Source organism: Chlorocebus sabaeus, chromosome 11, assembly GCF_047675955.1.
Source record: "Chlorocebus sabaeus isolate Y175 chromosome 11, mChlSab1.0.hap1, whole genome shotgun sequence".
NCBI classification, from domain to species: domain Eukaryota; kingdom Metazoa; phylum Chordata; class Mammalia; order Primates; family Cercopithecidae; genus Chlorocebus; species Chlorocebus sabaeus.
The window spans coordinates 55,311,004-55,329,707 of NC_132914.1; the positions used below are offsets into that span (position 1 = coordinate 55,311,004).

At 43.2% G+C, this 18,704-nt stretch overlaps 2 protein-coding genes across 4 annotated transcripts in view; one reads left to right on the top strand and one right to left on the bottom strand.

The window, feature by feature from the left end:
* Positions 1-18,704, top strand: part of TSFM (Ts translation elongation factor, mitochondrial) — a 19,590-nt gene continuing 886 nt past the window's right edge. Inside the window, exons 1-6 of one of the 2 annotated variants that reach the window (XM_008003853.3) lie at positions 1-140; positions 378-551; positions 3,915-4,043; positions 4,784-4,906; positions 10,084-10,171; positions 12,517-13,114. In XM_008003853.3, the coding sequence (XP_008002044.1) occupies positions 84-140; positions 378-551; positions 3,915-4,043; positions 4,784-4,906; positions 10,084-10,171; positions 12,517-12,923 (978 nt within the window). In that variant the 5' untranslated portion in view covers positions 1-83 and the 3' untranslated portion in view covers positions 12,924-13,114. Of the gene's footprint in view, positions 141-377; positions 552-3,914; positions 4,044-4,783; positions 4,907-10,083; positions 10,172-12,516; positions 13,115-18,704 lie in introns of those variants that run through there. The other variant, XM_008003854.3, reaches the window with a different exon arrangement.
* The window catches only part of AVIL (advillin), a 22,668-nt gene continuing 17,713 nt past the window's right edge, over positions 13,750-18,704 (bottom strand). Inside the window, exons 18-21 of one of the 2 annotated variants that reach the window (XM_073020902.1) lie at positions 18,451-18,639; positions 17,430-17,498; positions 16,077-16,202; positions 13,750-14,310 (exon numbers count right to left, since the gene is read on the bottom strand). In XM_073020902.1, coding sequence (XP_072877003.1) covers positions 14,197-14,310; positions 16,077-16,202; positions 17,430-17,498; positions 18,451-18,639 — 498 coding nt within the window. In that variant the 3' untranslated portion in view covers positions 13,750-14,196. Of the gene's footprint in view, positions 14,311-16,076; positions 16,203-17,429; positions 17,499-18,370; positions 18,640-18,704 lie in introns of those variants that run through there. The other variant, XM_073020903.1, reaches the window with a different exon arrangement.

Consider the following 18,704-nt stretch of genomic DNA (forward strand, 5'->3'; position numbering starts at 1 on the left):
GCCGTAGGTTTGTCGCCTCACCTTTGCGCCCGCGGGAGGGAGTTTACTGCGCCGGCGGGAGGGAGTTTACTGCGGCTAGGGAGATGTTGCTGCTACGGTCACTGCGTGTGTTCCTGGTTGCGCGGACCGGGAGCCACCCGGTGAGAAGTCCTGGTCCTGGTACCGACCTGCTTTCCCTGCAGCTCTCCTGTGCGCCTGTACCTTTCCCTTCCTCCCAACCCCGTTTGACTCCATCCCACCTTCCCGGACAGCATTTCCTCTGCCCAGTCCAGTCCCGGTGCACCCCCGTTGGCACACCGTCCACTCCCTGCCAGTGTACCTTCCACCCTCTGGAGTTTGCTGCTTCCTGCCTCTCATCCCTTTCTTACCCCATCCAGGCTGGGTCTCTTCTGCGTCAGTCGCCCCAGCCACGGCACACACTTCATGCTGGGCCCCGTCTGTCTGCCTCGGCCTCCAGCAAGGAGCTCCTCATGAAACTGCGGCGGAATACAGGCTACTCTTTTGTAAATTGCAAGAAAGCTCTGGAGACTTGTGGCGGGGACCTCAAACAGGTGTGTGTGGAGGGGTGCAGGGCGGAGTACTAGAGCTCGACCTCAGACTCTTGGAGCGGTCACGCTGGGGAGCGTGAAGTTAGACCTGCTCTCCAGTGACCATAATGGCACAGCCCTAAGTGGAAATCTGGCTTAAATGACAACCTTGGCCTTCACTTTGTCTTATTTGGAAGCAATTGAGTATCCCAGGATTAACAAACCAGACTGTTATGGTGTTTCTTGTTGCCTGGAGCTGGAAGGGTTTGTGCGAGCTTTACAGTCAGATCGATCAGGAGTCACGTTGTGGTGCCCCACCAGTCTGACTTTAGGTATATATATATATGTTTTTTTTTTTTTTTTTTTTTTTTTTTTTGAGACGGAGTCTTGCCTTTGTGGCCCAGGCTGGAGCGCAATGGCGCGATTTCGGCTCACTATAACCTCCGCCTCCCGGGTTCAAGCGATTCTCCTGCCCCAGCCTCCCTAGTAGTTGGGATTACAGGCGTGTGTCACCAGACCCGGCAATTTTTTGTTGTTGTTGTTGTATTTTTAGTAGAGATGAGGTTTCGCCGTGTTGGTCAGGCTGGTCTCGAACTGCTGGCCGCAGGTGGTCTGCCCGCCTCGGCCTCCCGGAGTGATGGGATTACAGGAGTGAGCCACCGCGCCTGGCTGACTTTAGACATCTTAATTTTTCAGGGTTGTGTAATTTTTGTCTGTGCAGCCATGCATCTCTTAACCAGGAAGATGCATTCTGAGAAATGGCGTCGTTAGGAGATTTTGGCTTACGCACGTCATAGAGTACTTACACAAACCTAGATAGTGTATTGTACTACAGCCTGGGTTATATGGAATAGCCAGCTGCTCCTAGGCTGCAAACCTTTACAGAATGTTACTGGATTGAATACTGTAGGCAATCGTAACACAGTGATAAGTATTGTGTATCTAAACATGGAAAAAGTACAGTAAATAGGCATAAAACATAAAAAACGATACATCTCTATAGGGAACTTATGTATGGAGCTTACAGGACTGGAAGTTGCTCTGGGTAAGTCAGTGAGTGGTTAGTGAATAAGAAGGCCTGCCTTAGGACACTATGGTACACTACAGTGAACATTAAAACAGTACACGTATGCTACGTTAAATTTGTAAGAAATTTTTTCTTCGATAATAAGTTAACCTTAGTTTAAGGTAACATTTTTATTTTATAAACTTTTAACATGTTTTAAACTTTTGGACTCTTTTGTAATAACAGTGTAAAACACATATTGTACAGCTGTGCCAAAATATTTTTCTTTATGTGCTTATTCTGTGAGCTTTTTTCTGTTTTTAAAATTTTGAACTTTTTTTGACTGGGCGTGGTGGCTCATGCCTGTAATCTCAGCACTTTGAGAGGCCAAGGCGAGCAGATCACCTGAGGTTGGGAGTTCGAGACTAGCCTGATCAACATGGAGAAACCCCGTCTCTACTAAAAAAGTATAAAATTAGCCGGGTGTGGTGGCGAGGGCCTATAATCCCAGCTACTCGGGAGGCTGAGGCAGGAGAATTACTTGAACCTGGGAAGTGGAGGTTGTGGTGAGCTGAGATCACGCCATTGCACTCTAGCCTGGGCAGCAAGAATGAAACTCTGTCTCAAAAAAAAAATTCAAACTTTTTTTTATTGAAAAAAAATTTTTTTTTTCTTTTTTTTTTTTTTTTTTTTTTTGAGACAGAGTCTCGCTCTGTCGCCCGGGCTAGAGTGCAGTGGCCGGATCTCAGCTCACTGCAAGCTCCGCCTCCCGGGTTTACGCCATTCTCCTGCCTCAGCCTCCCGAATTAGCTGGGACTACAGGCGCCCGCCACCTCGCCCGGCTAGTTTTTTGTATTTTTTAGTAGAGACGGGGTTTCACCGTGTTCGCCAGGATGGTCTCGATCTCCTGACCTCGTGATCCGCCCGCCTCGGCCTCCCAGAGTGCTGGGATTACAGGCTTGAGCCACCGCGCCCGACCTTTTTTTTTTTTTCTTTTTTTTGAGACGAGTCTTACTCTCTCCCCCAGGCTGGAGTGCAGTGGCACGATCTCGGCTTACTGCAAGCTCTGCCTCCCAGGTTCACATCATTCTCCTGCCTCAGCCTCCCGAGTAGCTGGGACTACAGATGCCTGCCACCATTCCTGGCTATTATTTTGTATTTTTAGTAGAGACGGGGTTTCACCATGTTAGCCAGGATGGTCTCTATCTCCTGACCTCGTGATCTGCCCACCTCGGCCTCCCAAGGTTCTGGGATTACAGGCATGAACCACCGCGCCTGGCCAAAATTTTTTTTACCTTAAAAAATTGTTTTGTTACGGGCGCCTGTAGTCCCAGCTACTTGGGAAGCTGAGGCAGGAGAATGGCGTGAACCCGAGAGGCGGAGCTTGCAGTGAGCTGAGATCTGGCCACTGCACTCCAGCCTGGGCGACAGAGCGAGACTCCGTCTCAAAAAAAAAAAAAAAAAAATTGTTTTGTTAAAAACTGAGACACAAACACATACATTAGCCTAGGCCTACACAGGAGTGGGATCATCATTAACACTGTGTTCCACTTCCACATCTTGTCTTGCTGGAAGGTCTTCAGGGGCAGTAACGGGCATGGACCTGTTGTCTCCTATGATAACAATGTTTTTTTCTGGAATACCTCTTAAAGGACCTGCCTGAAGCTGTTTTACTGTTAAATTTTTTCAATTTTTATTTTTTTGAGACGGAGTCTCACTTTGTCACCCAGGTTGGAGTGCAGTGGCGTGATTGATCTTGGTTCACTGCAACCTCTGACTCCTGGGTTCAAGAGATTGAACCTCCTGAGTAGTTTAATCAGTTGGAGTACACTCTAAAATAACAATAAAGTATATATATTATAGGAAATACATAAACCGGTAACATAGTTGTTCATCATTGTTTCAGGTATCATGTACTGTGTATAATTGTACCTGCTATATTTTAATACGACTGGCAGCACAGAAGTTTTCTTTACACTAGCATTGCCACAAACATGTAGGTAATATGTTGCCCTACAATGTTAGGAGGGCTACAGTGTCACTAGACAATAGAAATTTTTGAGCTCCATTATAATCTTAGGGACCATCATCGTATGTGGAGTCCGTCATTGTTCGAAATATTGTTATGTGCTGCATAACTGTATAAAGAAAATACAACTGTGTGCCCCATAGGGTTGTTGTGAAGATTAAATTCATCCAAGGCACCAGTTGTAATAATACCTGGTGCTTGGCATTTAGTGGTAGACTGCCAGTAAATGATAGATTACTTCAGTTTCTGTTAGAGAATTTAGAGAATCAGGAAACCAGAGCGTATCTTAGAATTACATTTAGTTCTAAATTCTGTGACTTTGTTGTCTGCTCTTTTTCTTCTCAATTTATAGGCAGAGATCTGGCTCCACAAGCAGGCCCAGAAGGAGGGCTGGAGCAAAGCTGCCAAGCTCCAAGGGAGAAAGACCAAAGAAGGCCTGATTGGGCTGTTGCAGGAAGGAAACACAACTGTATTAGTAGAGGTGAGTTGTTGGAAATTCCAGATACCAAGAATAGCTGTCCCTTGGGTATAAAGCTTGTAGTAGGCCCTTTATCTTCTTGAGGAAGAGATCTGTTTAAGAAACATAAAGGGTAGTTGAAGTTAAACTCATGAAACCTTGGGTATTAGTTATGAATTCATTTAAGTATAGAAATGTACTGGTGTGTTGATGAGAAATGGCCTAGCAGTCTAGAATATTACTCCTGAATGTGAGTCTGGTGCAGCCTTACCCCTTGTCACTGATTGTTTCCTGGAACAGTTAGATTACAAAGTTAATTATATTAATTGTTGTTGAATAGAATGTAGCTATTTTAGAGGAGGTTTGGGGGCCATAATTGGTGAAGAATCAGGTGTGGATTAGTTTAGAATGAGAGGTGGGAATAAACAAGATAATAGCATAAGTGGTTTGGAGTTGGGATGGCTGGAGAATGAGGTGATGATGGTTTGCAGACACAGGTAAGTGGTGAACTTGTGGTAAGTCCTTCAGGACATTATTGAACCGTCGTCTGAATATACAGGCTATTGCTAACTCACTGGCCCAACGTGAATCACTTCATTCTGTTTCGGGCTAGGAGAGGAACTGTAGCTTTAAAATTTTGGAGTCATTTTTTTTCTGTTGAGTCTGTAGCTTGTTCTGTCAGTATCTTGATTTACTCTCCAGCCTTAAGGCACTTTTGGAAATTATTAAACAGCTTATACAGCTATATCAATTTGTTCCCACAGGTAAACTGTGAGACAGATTTTGTTTCTAGAAATTTAAAATTTCAACAGTTGGTCCAGCAGGTAGCCCTTGGAACCATGATGCATTGTCAGAGCCTAAAGGATCAACTCTCTACATACAGTAAAGTAAGTTTGGGGTTTGTCTTCAGTGTGCTGAATTTGCTCTCCTCATTGGGTCTTTGCTATTCCTGTTTTAGACATTCTCATGTCTCATTCCCTTACTTCACATCTCTGCTTAAATGCTATCTCTTTGCATAGGATTACCCTTCCCGCATTACTATATCCCCATGTCGTGCTTCATTTAACATTTTTTATTGTGGTGTTTATATATTACATTTTAATTTAGCTGTATGTTGTCTGTCTCCCCCAATAGAATGTAAGCTTTATGAGGCAGGGAATTTGTCTTTTCACTGTTGTATCTCTGGTGAAAGAGAATTGGGCCCACTACTTAGTTGGAGTTCAATAAATCTTTGTCAGATGAATGAATGAATGAATGCATGCATGCCAGTGAAATGGAGTTAGCCAGATCAAGTGAAGCCATTTTAGGCTTTGTGTTCAGAAATTTGGAATGGTCTTAGGAAAGAATTTCTAAATAAAGAGATTGGAGCCGGATGTGGTGGCTCAGGCCTGTAATCCCAGCACTTTGGGAGGCCGAGGCAGGCGGATCACCTGAGGTCAGGAGTTCAAGACCAGCCTGACCAACATGGAGAAACCCGTCTCTACTAAAAATACAAAATTAGCTGAGCGTGGTGGCGCATGCCTGTAATCCCAGCTACTCGGGCAGTTGAAGCAGGAGAATCGCTTGAACCTGGGAGGTGGAGGTTTCAGTGAGCCGTTGAGCTTCATCCTGGGCAACAAGAGCAAAACTCCGTCTCAGAAAAAAAAAAAAAAAAAAGAGATTGGAAAAGACACAGTTTAGGAAAATAAGCATATTCTTATCCATAGAGGGATCAGGGAAAGGAATTATGTCATTCTGCCTTTGACTTAGCTTTATTGCCAAGGCAAAAATGAACCAACCACTCAAACAGTAATTTTTTGGAATTTATTACTAACTTTTTTATCTTCTTTATCCTTCTCTTGAGATATCTTGGTAAATGTTAATTATTACTGGCATTACATAGTCATATTATATGGAAAACAATGTTGACATTATTTTTTTAAATTGTATTGAGTAGATAAGTCACTTGAACCAGAAATTTTAGCTCTGATTTTGCCAGTAAACACCAGTGTACTCTTTTTTTTTGTTTGTTTTCGTTTTTGTTTTTTGAGATGAAGTCTTGCTCTGTCGCTCAGGCTGCAGTGCAGTGGCTCAATCTTGGCTCACTGCAACCTCCACCTCCTGGGTTCAAGCAATTCTCCTGCCTCAGACTCCCGAGTAGCTGGGACTACAGGCACGTGCCACCACACACGCCTAGTATTTGTATATTTTATAGAGACAGAGTTTCACCATGTTGGCCAGGCTGGTCTTGAACTCCTAACCTCAAGTGATCTGCCTGCCTCCGCCTCCCAAAGTGCTGTGATTACGGGCGTGAGCCACCATGCCTGGCCTCAGTGTACTCTTTATCCAGATTCATCATTTGTTAACATTTTACTGTATTTGCTTTATCACTTCTTTTTTTCTTTTGAATAGAGACAGATCTGGCTTTCTTGCCTAGCCTGGAGTGCAGTGGCACAATCATTGTTCACTGATGGCTCAAATTCCTGGGCTCAAGTGGTCTTCCCACCTCAGACTCCTGAGTAGCTGGGACTATGTGTGCACATCACCATGCTAGGCTCTTTTTTAAGTTTTTTGTAGAGACAGTCTTGCCATCTTGCCCAGGCTGGTCTCGAACCTCTGGGCTCAAGAAATCCACCTGCTTTGGCCTCCCAAAGTGTTGGGATTACAGGCTTGGGTCACTACAGCTGGCCCTGTCACTTTTTATGTACATGTTATCATCGCTTTTTTTTTTTTTTTTTCTTTGAGATGGAGTCTCTCTGTCACCCAGGCTGGAGTGCAATGGTGCCATCTCACTCACTGCAGCCTTTCCCTTCCGGTTCAAGGGACTCTTCCACTTCAGCCTTCCAAGTAGCTGGGATTACAGGTGCCTGCCACCACACCCGGCTAATTTTTTTGTATTTTTAGTAGAGACGGGGGTTTCACCATATTGGCCAGGCTGGTCTTGAACTCCTGACCTCAGGTGATCCGCCCACCTGGGCCTCCCAAAGTGCTAGGTTTACAGGCATGAGCCACCGCGCCCAGCCCTTTTTTTGTTTATTCTTATCTTTTGGGTTTATGTCATACTTTCCTTTCCTCAACTATGGAATGGGCCACTTCTTCAAGGAATCCTGGTCCTTTTTAGCTGGGGAATGGTTTTTAGAAACCAAGATTTGAGTATTAGGTGTGATGATTTCTTTTTTTGTTTTGAGATAGTGTCTTTCTGTAGCCCAGGCTGGTGTGCAGTGGCGCGGTCTTGGCTCACTGCTACCTCTGCCTCCCGGGTCCCGGTTCAAGCAATTCTCCTGCCTCAGCCTCCCGAGTAACTGGGATTACAGGCACGTGCCACCATACCCATCTAATTTTTGTATTTTCGGTAGAGATGGGGTTTCACCATGTTGGCCAGGCTGGTCTTGAACTCGTGACCTCGTGATCCACCCACCTCAGCCTCCCAAAGTGCTGGGATCACAGGCATGAGCCGCTGCGCCCAGCCAAGTGTGCTGATTTCTACTGAGATGTCATTTGTTCTTTCAGCAGACAGTGCAGGTGTATGTGCTGTGTGTATGTGGTTCCTTTTTCATAGCAACTTCAATATGTTTACTGTTTTTACCTATGTACTCATATGTACTCAGTGTTACAACATATATACAAAATTGTTTCAGAATTGCTACCCCTGACCACTGCAAATAACAAAACTACTAAGGAGTTCAAGATTTATTTGTAGTTCGTTTTGTCTTTACATTGAAGTTAGGTGGTCACGTGACTCTGTTATTTGGATTTTTTTTTTCCCTCTGTGAGGTTACGTTACTCGTTTGAAATATAGTTTATATTTCTTAGTAGTCAATATTTATTTTCACCCCAAATATGTGATTTAATTTTATTTTTTAAATGTGTGGGGTTTTTTTGTTTGTTTGTTTGTTTTGGCTGGGTGCCGTGGCTCATGCCTGTAATCCCAGCACTTTGGGGTTTTTTTGTTTGTTTCTTTTTTAAATATTTTTTATAGTTATAGAGATGAGGTTTCACCATGTTGGCCAGGTTGGTCTCAAACTCCTGGCTTCAAGTGATCTGCCTGACTTGGCCTCCCCAGAGTGCTGGGATTATGGGCATGAGCCACGGCACTGGGCCAGATTTTTTTTTTTTTTTTTAAGATGGAGTTTCACGCTCACTAGCCAGCCTGGAGTGCAGTGGTTTGATCTCAGCTTACCACAGCCACCACCTCCTGGGTTCAAGTGATTCTCCTGCCTCAGCCTCCTGAGTAGCTGAGATTACAGGCACCCCCCACCACACCTGGCTAATTTTTGTATTTTTAGTAGAGATGGGGTTTCACCATGTTGGCCAGGCTGGTCTCAAACTCCTAACCTTAGGTGATCCACCCACCTCAGCCTCCCAAAGTGTTGAGATTACAGGCGTGGGCCACCGTGCCTGGCTGGCCAGATTTAGTTTTATTTTTGAATATATAAAATACATTAACAAAGTCCTCAAAGTTGAAACTGTCAAAAAAAAAAAAAAAAAAAGGCTATACTTGGAGAGGTGTTACTGCTTCTGTCCCTTCTACCCGGTTCCCATCCATCCATTTACTTAGATAACCAGTGTCATTGGATTGTGGTTAATCCATTTTCAGTATTTCTTTTTGCAAAAATAAGCATATTTATACAAATAGTTCTTTGTTGCACAGATAGTAGTATAATATGCATATACACTTATAATTTGCTTTTTTCACTTAATAATATATCCTGGAAATACTCCATAACAATTCATGAAGGTCATCCTTTTTATTTTTTCCAACTACATAGTATTCTGTTGTATGGATGTGCTATAGTTTAATCTCCTATGTTTGGGCATTTAGGCTGTTTTTACAATTTTATGATTAGAAATAATTGTTCAATGAATAAACTTGTGCAGTGTTATTGTAAGTATATCATCAAGGTGAATTCCTAGAAATAGGATTTCAGGGTCAAAGGATAAATACATATGTAGTTTTATTAGATACTACAATTTCACATCATTGGATTTGTACCATTTTGCATTCCCATCAACAATGTGCAAGTCTAGCTCTAACATTTTATGATTTTATGAAAATATTGTTCTTGGCCAGGTGTGGTGGCTCATGTCTGTAATCCTAGCACTTTGGAAGGCTGAAGCAGGTGGATCACTTGAGGTCAGGAGTTCAAGACCAGCCTGGCCAACATGGTGAAACCCTGTCTCCACTAAAAAATATATAAAAATTTGCCAGGCATAGTGACGCATGCCTGTAGTCCCATCTACTCGGGAGGCTGAGGCAGGAGGATGACTTGAATCTGGGAGGCGGAGGTTGCAGTAAGCTGAAATCATGCCACTGCCCTCCAGCCTGGGCGGCAGAGTGAGACTCCATCTCAAAAAAAAAAAAAAAATACTGTTCTTGGCTGGGTGTAGTGGCTTACGCCTGTAATCCCAGCACTTTGGGAGGCTGAAGCAGGAGGATCTCTTAAGCTAGGAGTTCAGGACCAGCCTGAGCAACACAGGGAGACCCCATCTCTATATTTAAAATAAAAAGAAAATAATTGTTCTTGATTTCTAGGAAATTACATTCTAAGAAGTTAGACTGGAGGATGAGAGTGGAATGTTATTGGGGGTGGTGCAGTGATAGAATAAAATATTTATAAAGATGGAACTGTTACCAATTTTTAACATCCTTGGCTTAATGAAAATATTATCTACACTTAGTTGTCTTAAATAATTTTTATTTTTATTTTTGAAATGGAGTTTCAACTCTGTTTCCCAGGCTGGAGTGCATTGGCACAATCTCAGCTCACTGCAACCTCCGCCTCCCAGGTTCAAGCGATTCTCGTGTCTCAGGCTCCCCAGTAGCTGGGATTATAGGCGTGTGCCACCATGCCCAGCTAATTTTTGTATTTTAGTAGAGATGGGGTTTCACCATTTTTGCTAGGCTGGTCTCAAACTGCCGAACTCAGGTGATCCACCCTCCTCGGCCTCCCAAAGTGTTGGGATTACAGGTGTGAGCCACCATACCTGGCCAATAATTTTCTTAGAAGTAGACTATTTTTGCCTATTCTTTTGATAATTTGAATATTACAGAATCAGTTCATGTTTGTTTTCTTTGTGTACTTAGGGCTTCTTAAATTCCTCTGAGCTTTCTGGACTTCCAGCTGGGCCTGACAGAGAAGGCTCACTCAAGGATCAGTTGGCTTTAGCAATTGGTGAGTATTTGTAAAGGTTCTGGAAACTGGAAATTAGGGACTGGATCTCTTGTGATCTTGTTCCTCCAAATCTAGGTCAAGAATCATGTGCCTACAAGGGTCAGATGATACGAATGTGAGAGGTGGTTTGTGTGTTAGATGTTAGGGAACATTAGGCATCTTAAAGAGCTCATACGCTGCTGGAGGAAGTGTCATTACCAAGCTCTAACCAATTGTTATATCTAGGGAAATGGAGTCCCAGGGTCATCAGAATTTCTAAATTCCTTAAAAGGATTTACATTTATGTCCAAAATCTCACGGGTTTTGGCTGTTTGCAACTAATTAAAATTATTTTCATTACTGTGCCAACAAAACAAAACATGTCTTTAGGCAGAGATGGCCTTTTGACTTCCAGCTAAGTACTTTAGCATACACTATAGGGAAAATAGTACATTAAAGATTATTTCCTCTTCTTTATAAAAGGTTGCAGGACAATTGAGGAGCATTGTTTTTAGGAATTTGATCTTTCTTTTCAAAAAATCTGGTTGTGAATTTGTAAAGATACATTCTTTAGAGCCTGTTGACTATAGCAACCACATCTGGATCATTGTGGTGGGACTAGCGGGGATCTTGCTTTCTTCCTAAGTGCTTGATGTAGGGAGGGTGGTAGGGAAGGGTTGGAGCTTGCTGGGAATTTACTGCTCGTCTGAAGTTTCCAGTCAAAGCATGAATTCCGTTTTTATCAGGTCATCTTGTATTATCTATGATGTTTCAATGAGTCATGGGTTAGAAACCAGGCAGACAGCTGTGTATGCAGCTTATTAAGAAATTCTGGAAGAGCTGGGTGTTTCAGCCTTGTCGATTTCTGGGAATTAACTATTGGGTATATGCTTTGAGCTATTTTAAAATTCGTTTTGGTTTCTGTATTCTCCTTTTCCGTGACTTTTAGATATTACTATGGCTCATCCAGGCATACTTTCTGTTTATGGTTCTCATAAATAACTTTGACAATATTATTTTTTCTATTTTTGGTGAGGGCTTTGAGCTGTGGACTTTCTCCTGATACAAGGGATGATCAGGACTTGTCTGTGTCAGTTATGGAGCATTCAGGATGGTGGGAAAAAGTACTTAATTGCTTTGGAGTCAGATCTGAGTTTTAATTTTAACTCTGCCTTGTGTTACTGGGTGGGTTACCTAAGTTCTCTAAGCCTAAGCTTATTGTAATAATAGCTAGCTTTTGAGTGCTCACTCTGTGCCAGATACTATAGTTAATGCTCTCTCTCTCTTTCTATATATATATATATTTTTTGAGACGGAGTTTCGCTCTTGTTGCCCAGGCTGGAGTGCAATGGCATGATCTCGCTCAATGCAGCCTCTGCCGCCAGGGTTCAAGAGATTCCCCTGCCTCAGCCTCCCAAGTAGCTGGGATTACAGGCATGTGCCACCATGCCTGGCTAATTTTTGTATTTTTAGTAGAGATGGGGTTTCTCCATGTTGGTCAGGCTGGTCTTGAACTCGCAACCTCAGGTGATCTGCCCGCCTTGGCCTCTCAACGTGCTGGGATTACAGGTGTGAGCCACCGTGCCTGGCTGCTTTTACATATATAATTTATTTCTCCCCTAAACCCTGAAAGGTAGGTGGTCTCACCTCTATTTTAAAGGTGAGGAAACAAAGGCTTGATAAATTTAGTAAATGAGATTATGTCATTGAGTCACTTGCCCAAGGTCATATAGTCAGTAAAGAGGCAGAAGTGAGACCTGAGTCACACATACTTGTGTCACCACAACCTATGTTTGTTTGTTTGTTTTTTGGAGAGAGTCGTGTTCTGTTGCCCAGGCTGGAGTGCAGTGGTACGATCTCAGCTTACTGCAACCTCTGCCTCATGGGTTCAAGTGATTCTCCTGCCTCAGCCTCCTGATTAGCTAGGATTACAGGTGCACACCACCATGGCCAGCTGAGTTTTGTATTTTTAGTAGAGATGGGGTTTCATCCACGTTGGCCAGGCTGGTTTTGAACTCCTGACCTTAGGTGATCCACCCACCTCAGCCTCCCAAAGTGCTGGGATTACAGACATGAGCCACCACGCCCAGCCTCACAACCTGTTTTTAAGTACCAGAGTGCCTGGTACATAGTTGATGCTTCATAAAGGTATTCTTCACTTCCCCCACTCCCACTGCGCCGCCCCATGCCCCTTTTCCTCTTTATACAAAAACTGAAAATGATGTCTTTTCATCTTACTGCATATCCTGTGTAAATGCAAAGGGACTGTCTTCCAAACTGGGCCTCTTCTGTTCTTATTTTGGTACCATCACAGACATCACAATTTGTTGGTGTGTTTGGTTTTTTGTTTTTGCTTTTTTTAATAGGAAAACTGGGAGAAAACATGACTCTTAAACGAGCTGCATGGGTGAAGGTGCCATCTGGGTTCTACGTTGGCTCTTATGTCCACGGAGCAATGCAGAGTCCCTCACTTCACAACCTGGTGCTGGGGAAGTATGGGGCCCTGGTCATCTGTGAGACGTCTGAACAGAAAACAAACCTTGAAGACATTGGCCGCCGCCTTGGGCAGCATGTGGTGGGCATGGCCCCCCTCTCTGTTGGCTCCCTGGATGATGAGCCTGGGGGAGAGGCAGAGACTAAGATGTTGTCCCAGCCATACTTGCTGGATCCCTCCATTACCTTGGGGCAGTATGTGCAGCCTCAGGGGGTGTCGGTAGTAGACTTTGTGCGGTTTGAATGTGGAGAAGGTGAAGAGGCAGCAGAAACTGAATAGGTTCTAGAGACTTTCGGCCCAGGAGGAATATTTATTTTTAGCTCCGGACATCATTACAAAAAGGAGTATTTCCCAAGCCTCTTCAGACCGAGAATGTATTTTTCATTTGAGTTATAACAAGATTGTAGACTTCATGGGTAAAATTATTAAATAGTTATATAATAAAAATAATTTTTTCCTTGTTTGCATAATACTGGGTTTAGCTTTTCTGTGCCTTTCAAAAATAACGGGCGGGCCTTATTGACGTGATTGACAGTGTCTTGGAGAACAGGCATCAACAATACTGCTGCTCCCTTCAACATAGATTTATTATGGTGTTTCTGAAATTTCTAACTTACATGTTCTGTCTTCCACCTTTTATGACATAGAATTCTTTTCTGTTTTTGCTTTGCCATACTGTGGACCATGCTTCTGCCTCGGAACCTCCCTAGTTATATTACTTCTGCCACATGGAATTCTTCGGGATTACTGATTCGAACCTAGAGTTGTCTGGAAACTGTGGGTTCTCTTCTTTGTGATTGTCTGTAGCATGCTTTGAAGGTGCTCTGCAGTGGTAGGCACACTGGTTCTGGCTTCATTTAATTAAATTAATAACACATGCCTCTGTTTCTCTTTTGGATGTGTGGGTGGGTGAGTACTGAGGTTTCCTGGCCAACTGTAAGGCAGATTTTGACATTCTTGTGCCAGAAACAGAAATTAGAGTAGTCCGGTTATCCAGAGAGGTCACTTAACATTGCCTCTTTACTTCCCCAGTACTGAAACATTTCTTCCAATATAACATAAAATTACCATAACAAGCAAACCCAGAATACTGAAAATAACCGCATTTGTTCATTAGAGGTATCTTTATTTGAAAAGTTAAAAATGCTTTGAAATGATTTACAGGTTAAATAGATTTTAGAAATAATGATCTTAAAATTGAAAACAAAGTTAGGTCCTGGTATAATGCTAAACAAAGTTATTAAACATTTTGAGCATTGTTTTTTGGTTCTCTTTCTTTTGATTTCTCCAGATTTATGCAGTTTTAGTGCTTTCTTGCTGAGGCTTTAGCTAGAGGGCCACAAAATCCAAAAACTATGTGGTTAACATTTTAGGTATATAACAAAGAAGGAATGCAAGGATGAGAAAAAATGGAGAACAGTGATTTTCAGACTCTATTATATCTAAATTAAGTAGCTGAATGTCAGGCAGAAATTGGTGGATAAATTATTTCCTGATATTGGCACTATCTGCTCTCTTCTGTGGCCTTGCAGTAGATATAGGCCTTCTTGCTTTAGAAAAGCCCCTTTTCTTTCTTCATTTGCAGCTGTTTCCAGCCAGGCAGAGCTGCAAATTGCCCTCTTGTGATGCCAAACACAGACACAAAGTCCTGTTCAGAGAGGTAATTCTGAGAGAAAACAAAGTTTCCAGTTAGAAGGAAGACATGACATCAGTGCCAACAGAAGTTGGGAAAGTCAGAGCGAGAGGGAGTTCTAGGTGGATCCTTGAAGAGGGAAGTAGGATGACTTTCTCAGAAAGGCTGTTAGAGATTTAAATTATTCATTGGAGAGGTGTTCTTCAGTTCAGGGAGTCCCATTTTGGCCTGTGACAGAAGCTTACTGGATTCACTGCTCTCACAGTGCCAGCAAGCACCAGTTTCTTGCCAGAAGGCAATAAATGGGTTATGTATTAAGGATGAATTACAGACATCAAATTTTGGCAGAATGAAGAACTAAATTGAGCCATGGTTTTCCTTGTTTTCTGCCTGTAACTACCATTTTTACCCAGAAATTTTCAAATGCATGATCTTATTGAGCATAAAATTCTTCTAAACATTTACTTAATGATTTATTGAATATTTATATACAAGTAAAGATTATTAAGTAAAGATTATTAATATATGGGCTCTGCTTTCAAGAAAATTGTAGTCCAGATACTTGAGTTGGTTAGATAAGACGTTGTGGGAAATCCAGAGTCCAGAGTCCATTCCCAAATCAACTTCTTCAAGGGGAAAATAAATTTATTCTTTTTTTTTTGAGACAGAGTCTTGCTTTGTCGCCCAGGCTGGAGTGCAGTGGAACGATCTCGGCTCACTGCAACCTCTGCCTCCCGGGTTCAAGCAGTTCTCCTGCCTCAGCCTCCAAGTAGCTGGGACTACAGGCACCTGCCACCTGCTAATTTTTGTATTTTTAGTAGAGACGGGGTTTCACCATATTGGCCAGGCTGGTCTTGAACTCCTGACCTTGTGATCCGCCCGCCTCAGCCTCCTAAAGTGCTGGGATTACAGGTGTGAGCCACCGCGCCCGGCCAAGAAATTTATTCTTTTAACTCAAATATGTTAATTCATTCAAGCGAAACTTAAGAATGCTTGCTATCTGCTAGGCACTGTTGTAGGTGCTGAGAAGCTGAGAATATGATGGTGAACAAGACAGACAAAGGTCCTTCCTTTTAAGGATATTACTAGAGGGGGAAATAGGCAATGAACAAGTATAAAGGGACTGGAGCAGGTATGGGAAGCAGTATTAGGGTGGTCAGGAAATGCCTCCTCGGGGAGGTGACACTGGGGCTGAGACCTATACCATGAGAAGGTGCTGGCACTGTGGTGATTTGGGAGAGGGATGTTTTCTCAGGCACGAGCACTAGCAAGTGTAAAGGCTCAAAGGCTGGAATAAGCATGTTTAAGGAACAGCAAAGCAGCGGCTGTACTGGCTGTAGGGTGGTGAGTGATGAGGGTATTGGTATATGAAATGAAATCAGAGAGCTAGGCAGGGGCCAGATTGTATAGGCCTTCACGTTCTTTTTTAAAATGTAGTGGGAAGCTATTCGAGGTGTTTTAAACAGGGCAGTGCCATATGTTTTAAAGATCCCTTTGGCTATTGCGTGGGGAACGGATTGTAGGAACAGGTGGAAACCAGTTGGATTGTAGTATGTAGTCCAAGATGGCTGCACTAGACTAGTAGCAGAGAGATGGAGAGCAGTGGACAGAAGCTAGCTGATAGATTGATGTAGGTGAAGAGAAAAGAATCAAGAAAGAACCCTGTTTCTTTTGGTTTGAGCTCCTGAGTAGCTCAGATGTCCATTGAGCGGCTACAGCGTGCCATGCCAGAACTGTCCTAGGCCATTTACTCATGGAGAGCTCCACTTCCAACAGACACAGTTTCTTCAGTCACTCACCTCCTTTTTGGCAGGGTTTACATCCTCAGGTAGCTCCTGATTCTGGTTTTTCAACAGAACTGCTATAGGGTAATATTTTGACTCACTGTCAATAGAATTCACGGAGAGGGTTGCATTCTTCATGTCCTAGGTAAGATAAGAATGTAGGCACAGGGGAAAAGACTCCTTAGTGTCTGTATGGTTACAGTTCTAAATGTGTAATATTTAACATTTTGACTTGTGCCACTTCACCCTCTATAATCATCTTTCAGAGCAATGGTCCCCAAACCTGGCTGCATGTCAGAATCATCTGGGAATAGAAAATATTCAGATTTCGGGGTTGTTTTTGGGAAAAGTGATTCAGTAAGTTCAAGGCAAGTCCTGTATAGCCAGTTTGGCATACATGGTGTGCCGGAATCTCATTTGAATATTGGGATCACATACCTTCTCTTGGTACTTTTATTTAGCCCTGCATTTCCAGCCTTTAAATGACTTCAGGTTGTAGTTCTACTTAAATATAATTTAAAGATACTATATCAACATTAGCTTTAGAATCTGAGTTTGTAGAGCACAAAGGACAGAATTGCAGGTTTGAACTCCTGGTGCCATGCACTCCTTCTGAGGTTAAAGAACTGCTGGATTCCTGGCCAGAGGCTCTACTTCTTTTAACCATTAAAATAGGGGTAAATGGTCTAAGTTTCTGTGGACTTCACTGTCAGAAACGAATAAAAATGTCATTTGGGTTAGAAGCTTATTTCTGAAAAATACTGCCAATGACTTTAATCTCTCCTAAATGGCAGAGTTGAATAATAAAACAAGTTTTCATTTTTTTTTGTTGTTTTTTTGAGATGGAGTCTCCCTCTGTTGTCCAGGCTGGAGTGCAGTGGTGCCATCTCAGCTGACAGCAACCTCTGCCTCCTAGGTTCAAGCAATTCACCTGTCTCAGCCTCCCGAGTAGCTGGGACTACAGGCGCCCATCACCACGCCCAGCTGATTTTCATATAGTAGAGATGGGGTTTCACCATATTAGTCAGGCTGGTCTCAAACTCTTGACCTTAGGTGATCCACCTGCCTTGGCCTCCCAAAGTGCTGGGATTACAGGCATGAACCACTGCGCCCAGCCCCATTTTTGTTTTTAAGCAGCAAGTCTGTTTGAAAATCTGGAAGTCAGGAAAATAAGGAACTTGGCTCTCAGACCTGCTTTTCTATTGATTACAAAAAATTTTTACATCAAAACAGACAACTATAGTAATACTCCTTAGTAATACTAAGGAGGACATGAGTTTTGCCCATGAGCATCTGTAGCATTTGTGGGTTCTCTTTGGCTCTAGTTGCCTGTGTGGCTGGCTTCTCCCAAGGGCGAACCTGACTCACAGCAGTGATTTGCATGATAGCAGCAGCATCTCCCAGCTCTTCTTTTAATTGTTCGTATGATTTTCCTGCCTGAGAAGGAGAGAAAACACAAGATGAGGTCTTTCTTATAGGGGAGGGACATCTTAGGTCTGGTCTGTGTCTTCAGGAAAAGCAAAAGAGCCAGGGAGTCAGAAGACATTTCAAGTATAAGTAAAAATGAAAATCCCCCCTTTTGGGTCCATGAAGGCTTGAAAGGTGCTTAAACATAATGCACATTCTTTGATGGTAACCCCTCAGTCCTCCCTATAAGATTTAAGAAAGAGCAGTTGAAGGCCAGGCGCGGTGGCTCATGCCTGTAATCCCAGCACTTTGGGAGGCCGAGGCAGGTGGATCACCTGAGGTCAGGAGTTCAAGACCAGCCTGACTAACACAGTGAAACCCCATCTCTACTAAAAATAGAAAAATTAGTTGGGCGTGGTGATGCATGCCTATAATCCCAGCTACTTGGGAGGCTGAGGCAGGAGAATCACTTGAACCCAGGAGGTGGAGGTTGCAGCGAGTCAAGATTGTGCCATTACACTCCAGCCTGGGTGACAAGAGCAAAATTCTGTCTTGGAAAAAAAAAAAAAAGTTGATTAGGAGTCAGGAAACCTGGCTTTCTGTTGATTAACTGTGACTTTGGACAAATAGCTCATTCTCTTAGCTTCCTTATCAATAAAATAGGGAACAGTACTTCTACTGGCTATCAGGATCATTGTACAGATCAAAAAGATGATGTGTATGGATACACTTTATAAACTGTTTATACTTCACACTGCTTATTGCTGAGACCTGCTGTGAATTGTCTACCTGGACTTCCTGCTGTGGCAGGTGAAAAAGAGGAGAAAAGAAAAAGGCAGGGAGCAGGACAGGAGTAGGGAAATGAAGTCCTGCTTTCACTGAGCCGTGAAGCAGTACCCCACCTTCCTGCCCACTGAGCTGTTCTGAGCTCAGTGAGCTGTTCCTGGCAGGAAGTAAGAGCTTCCCCACTCTCTTTTCTTACACTCCAAATGTTAGGGTCCCAGGCTAGGAACCAGCCTGTGAAGATGGGAGGCTCAAACCCCTGCTTAATGATCAGGATTGGTGTGTCGGGATCTCGGCCGCTGGGGTGAGTGAGCAGGTACTGCTGTGCTGTGGCAAGGGCACTCTTCTTCTCCGTGGCATTGGCCTCAGCTCCAATCCACAAGAACACCTGTTATGGTGGAGATTTAATATATGTTACTATGTTCATACTAAGTACTAGATCATACACACTAC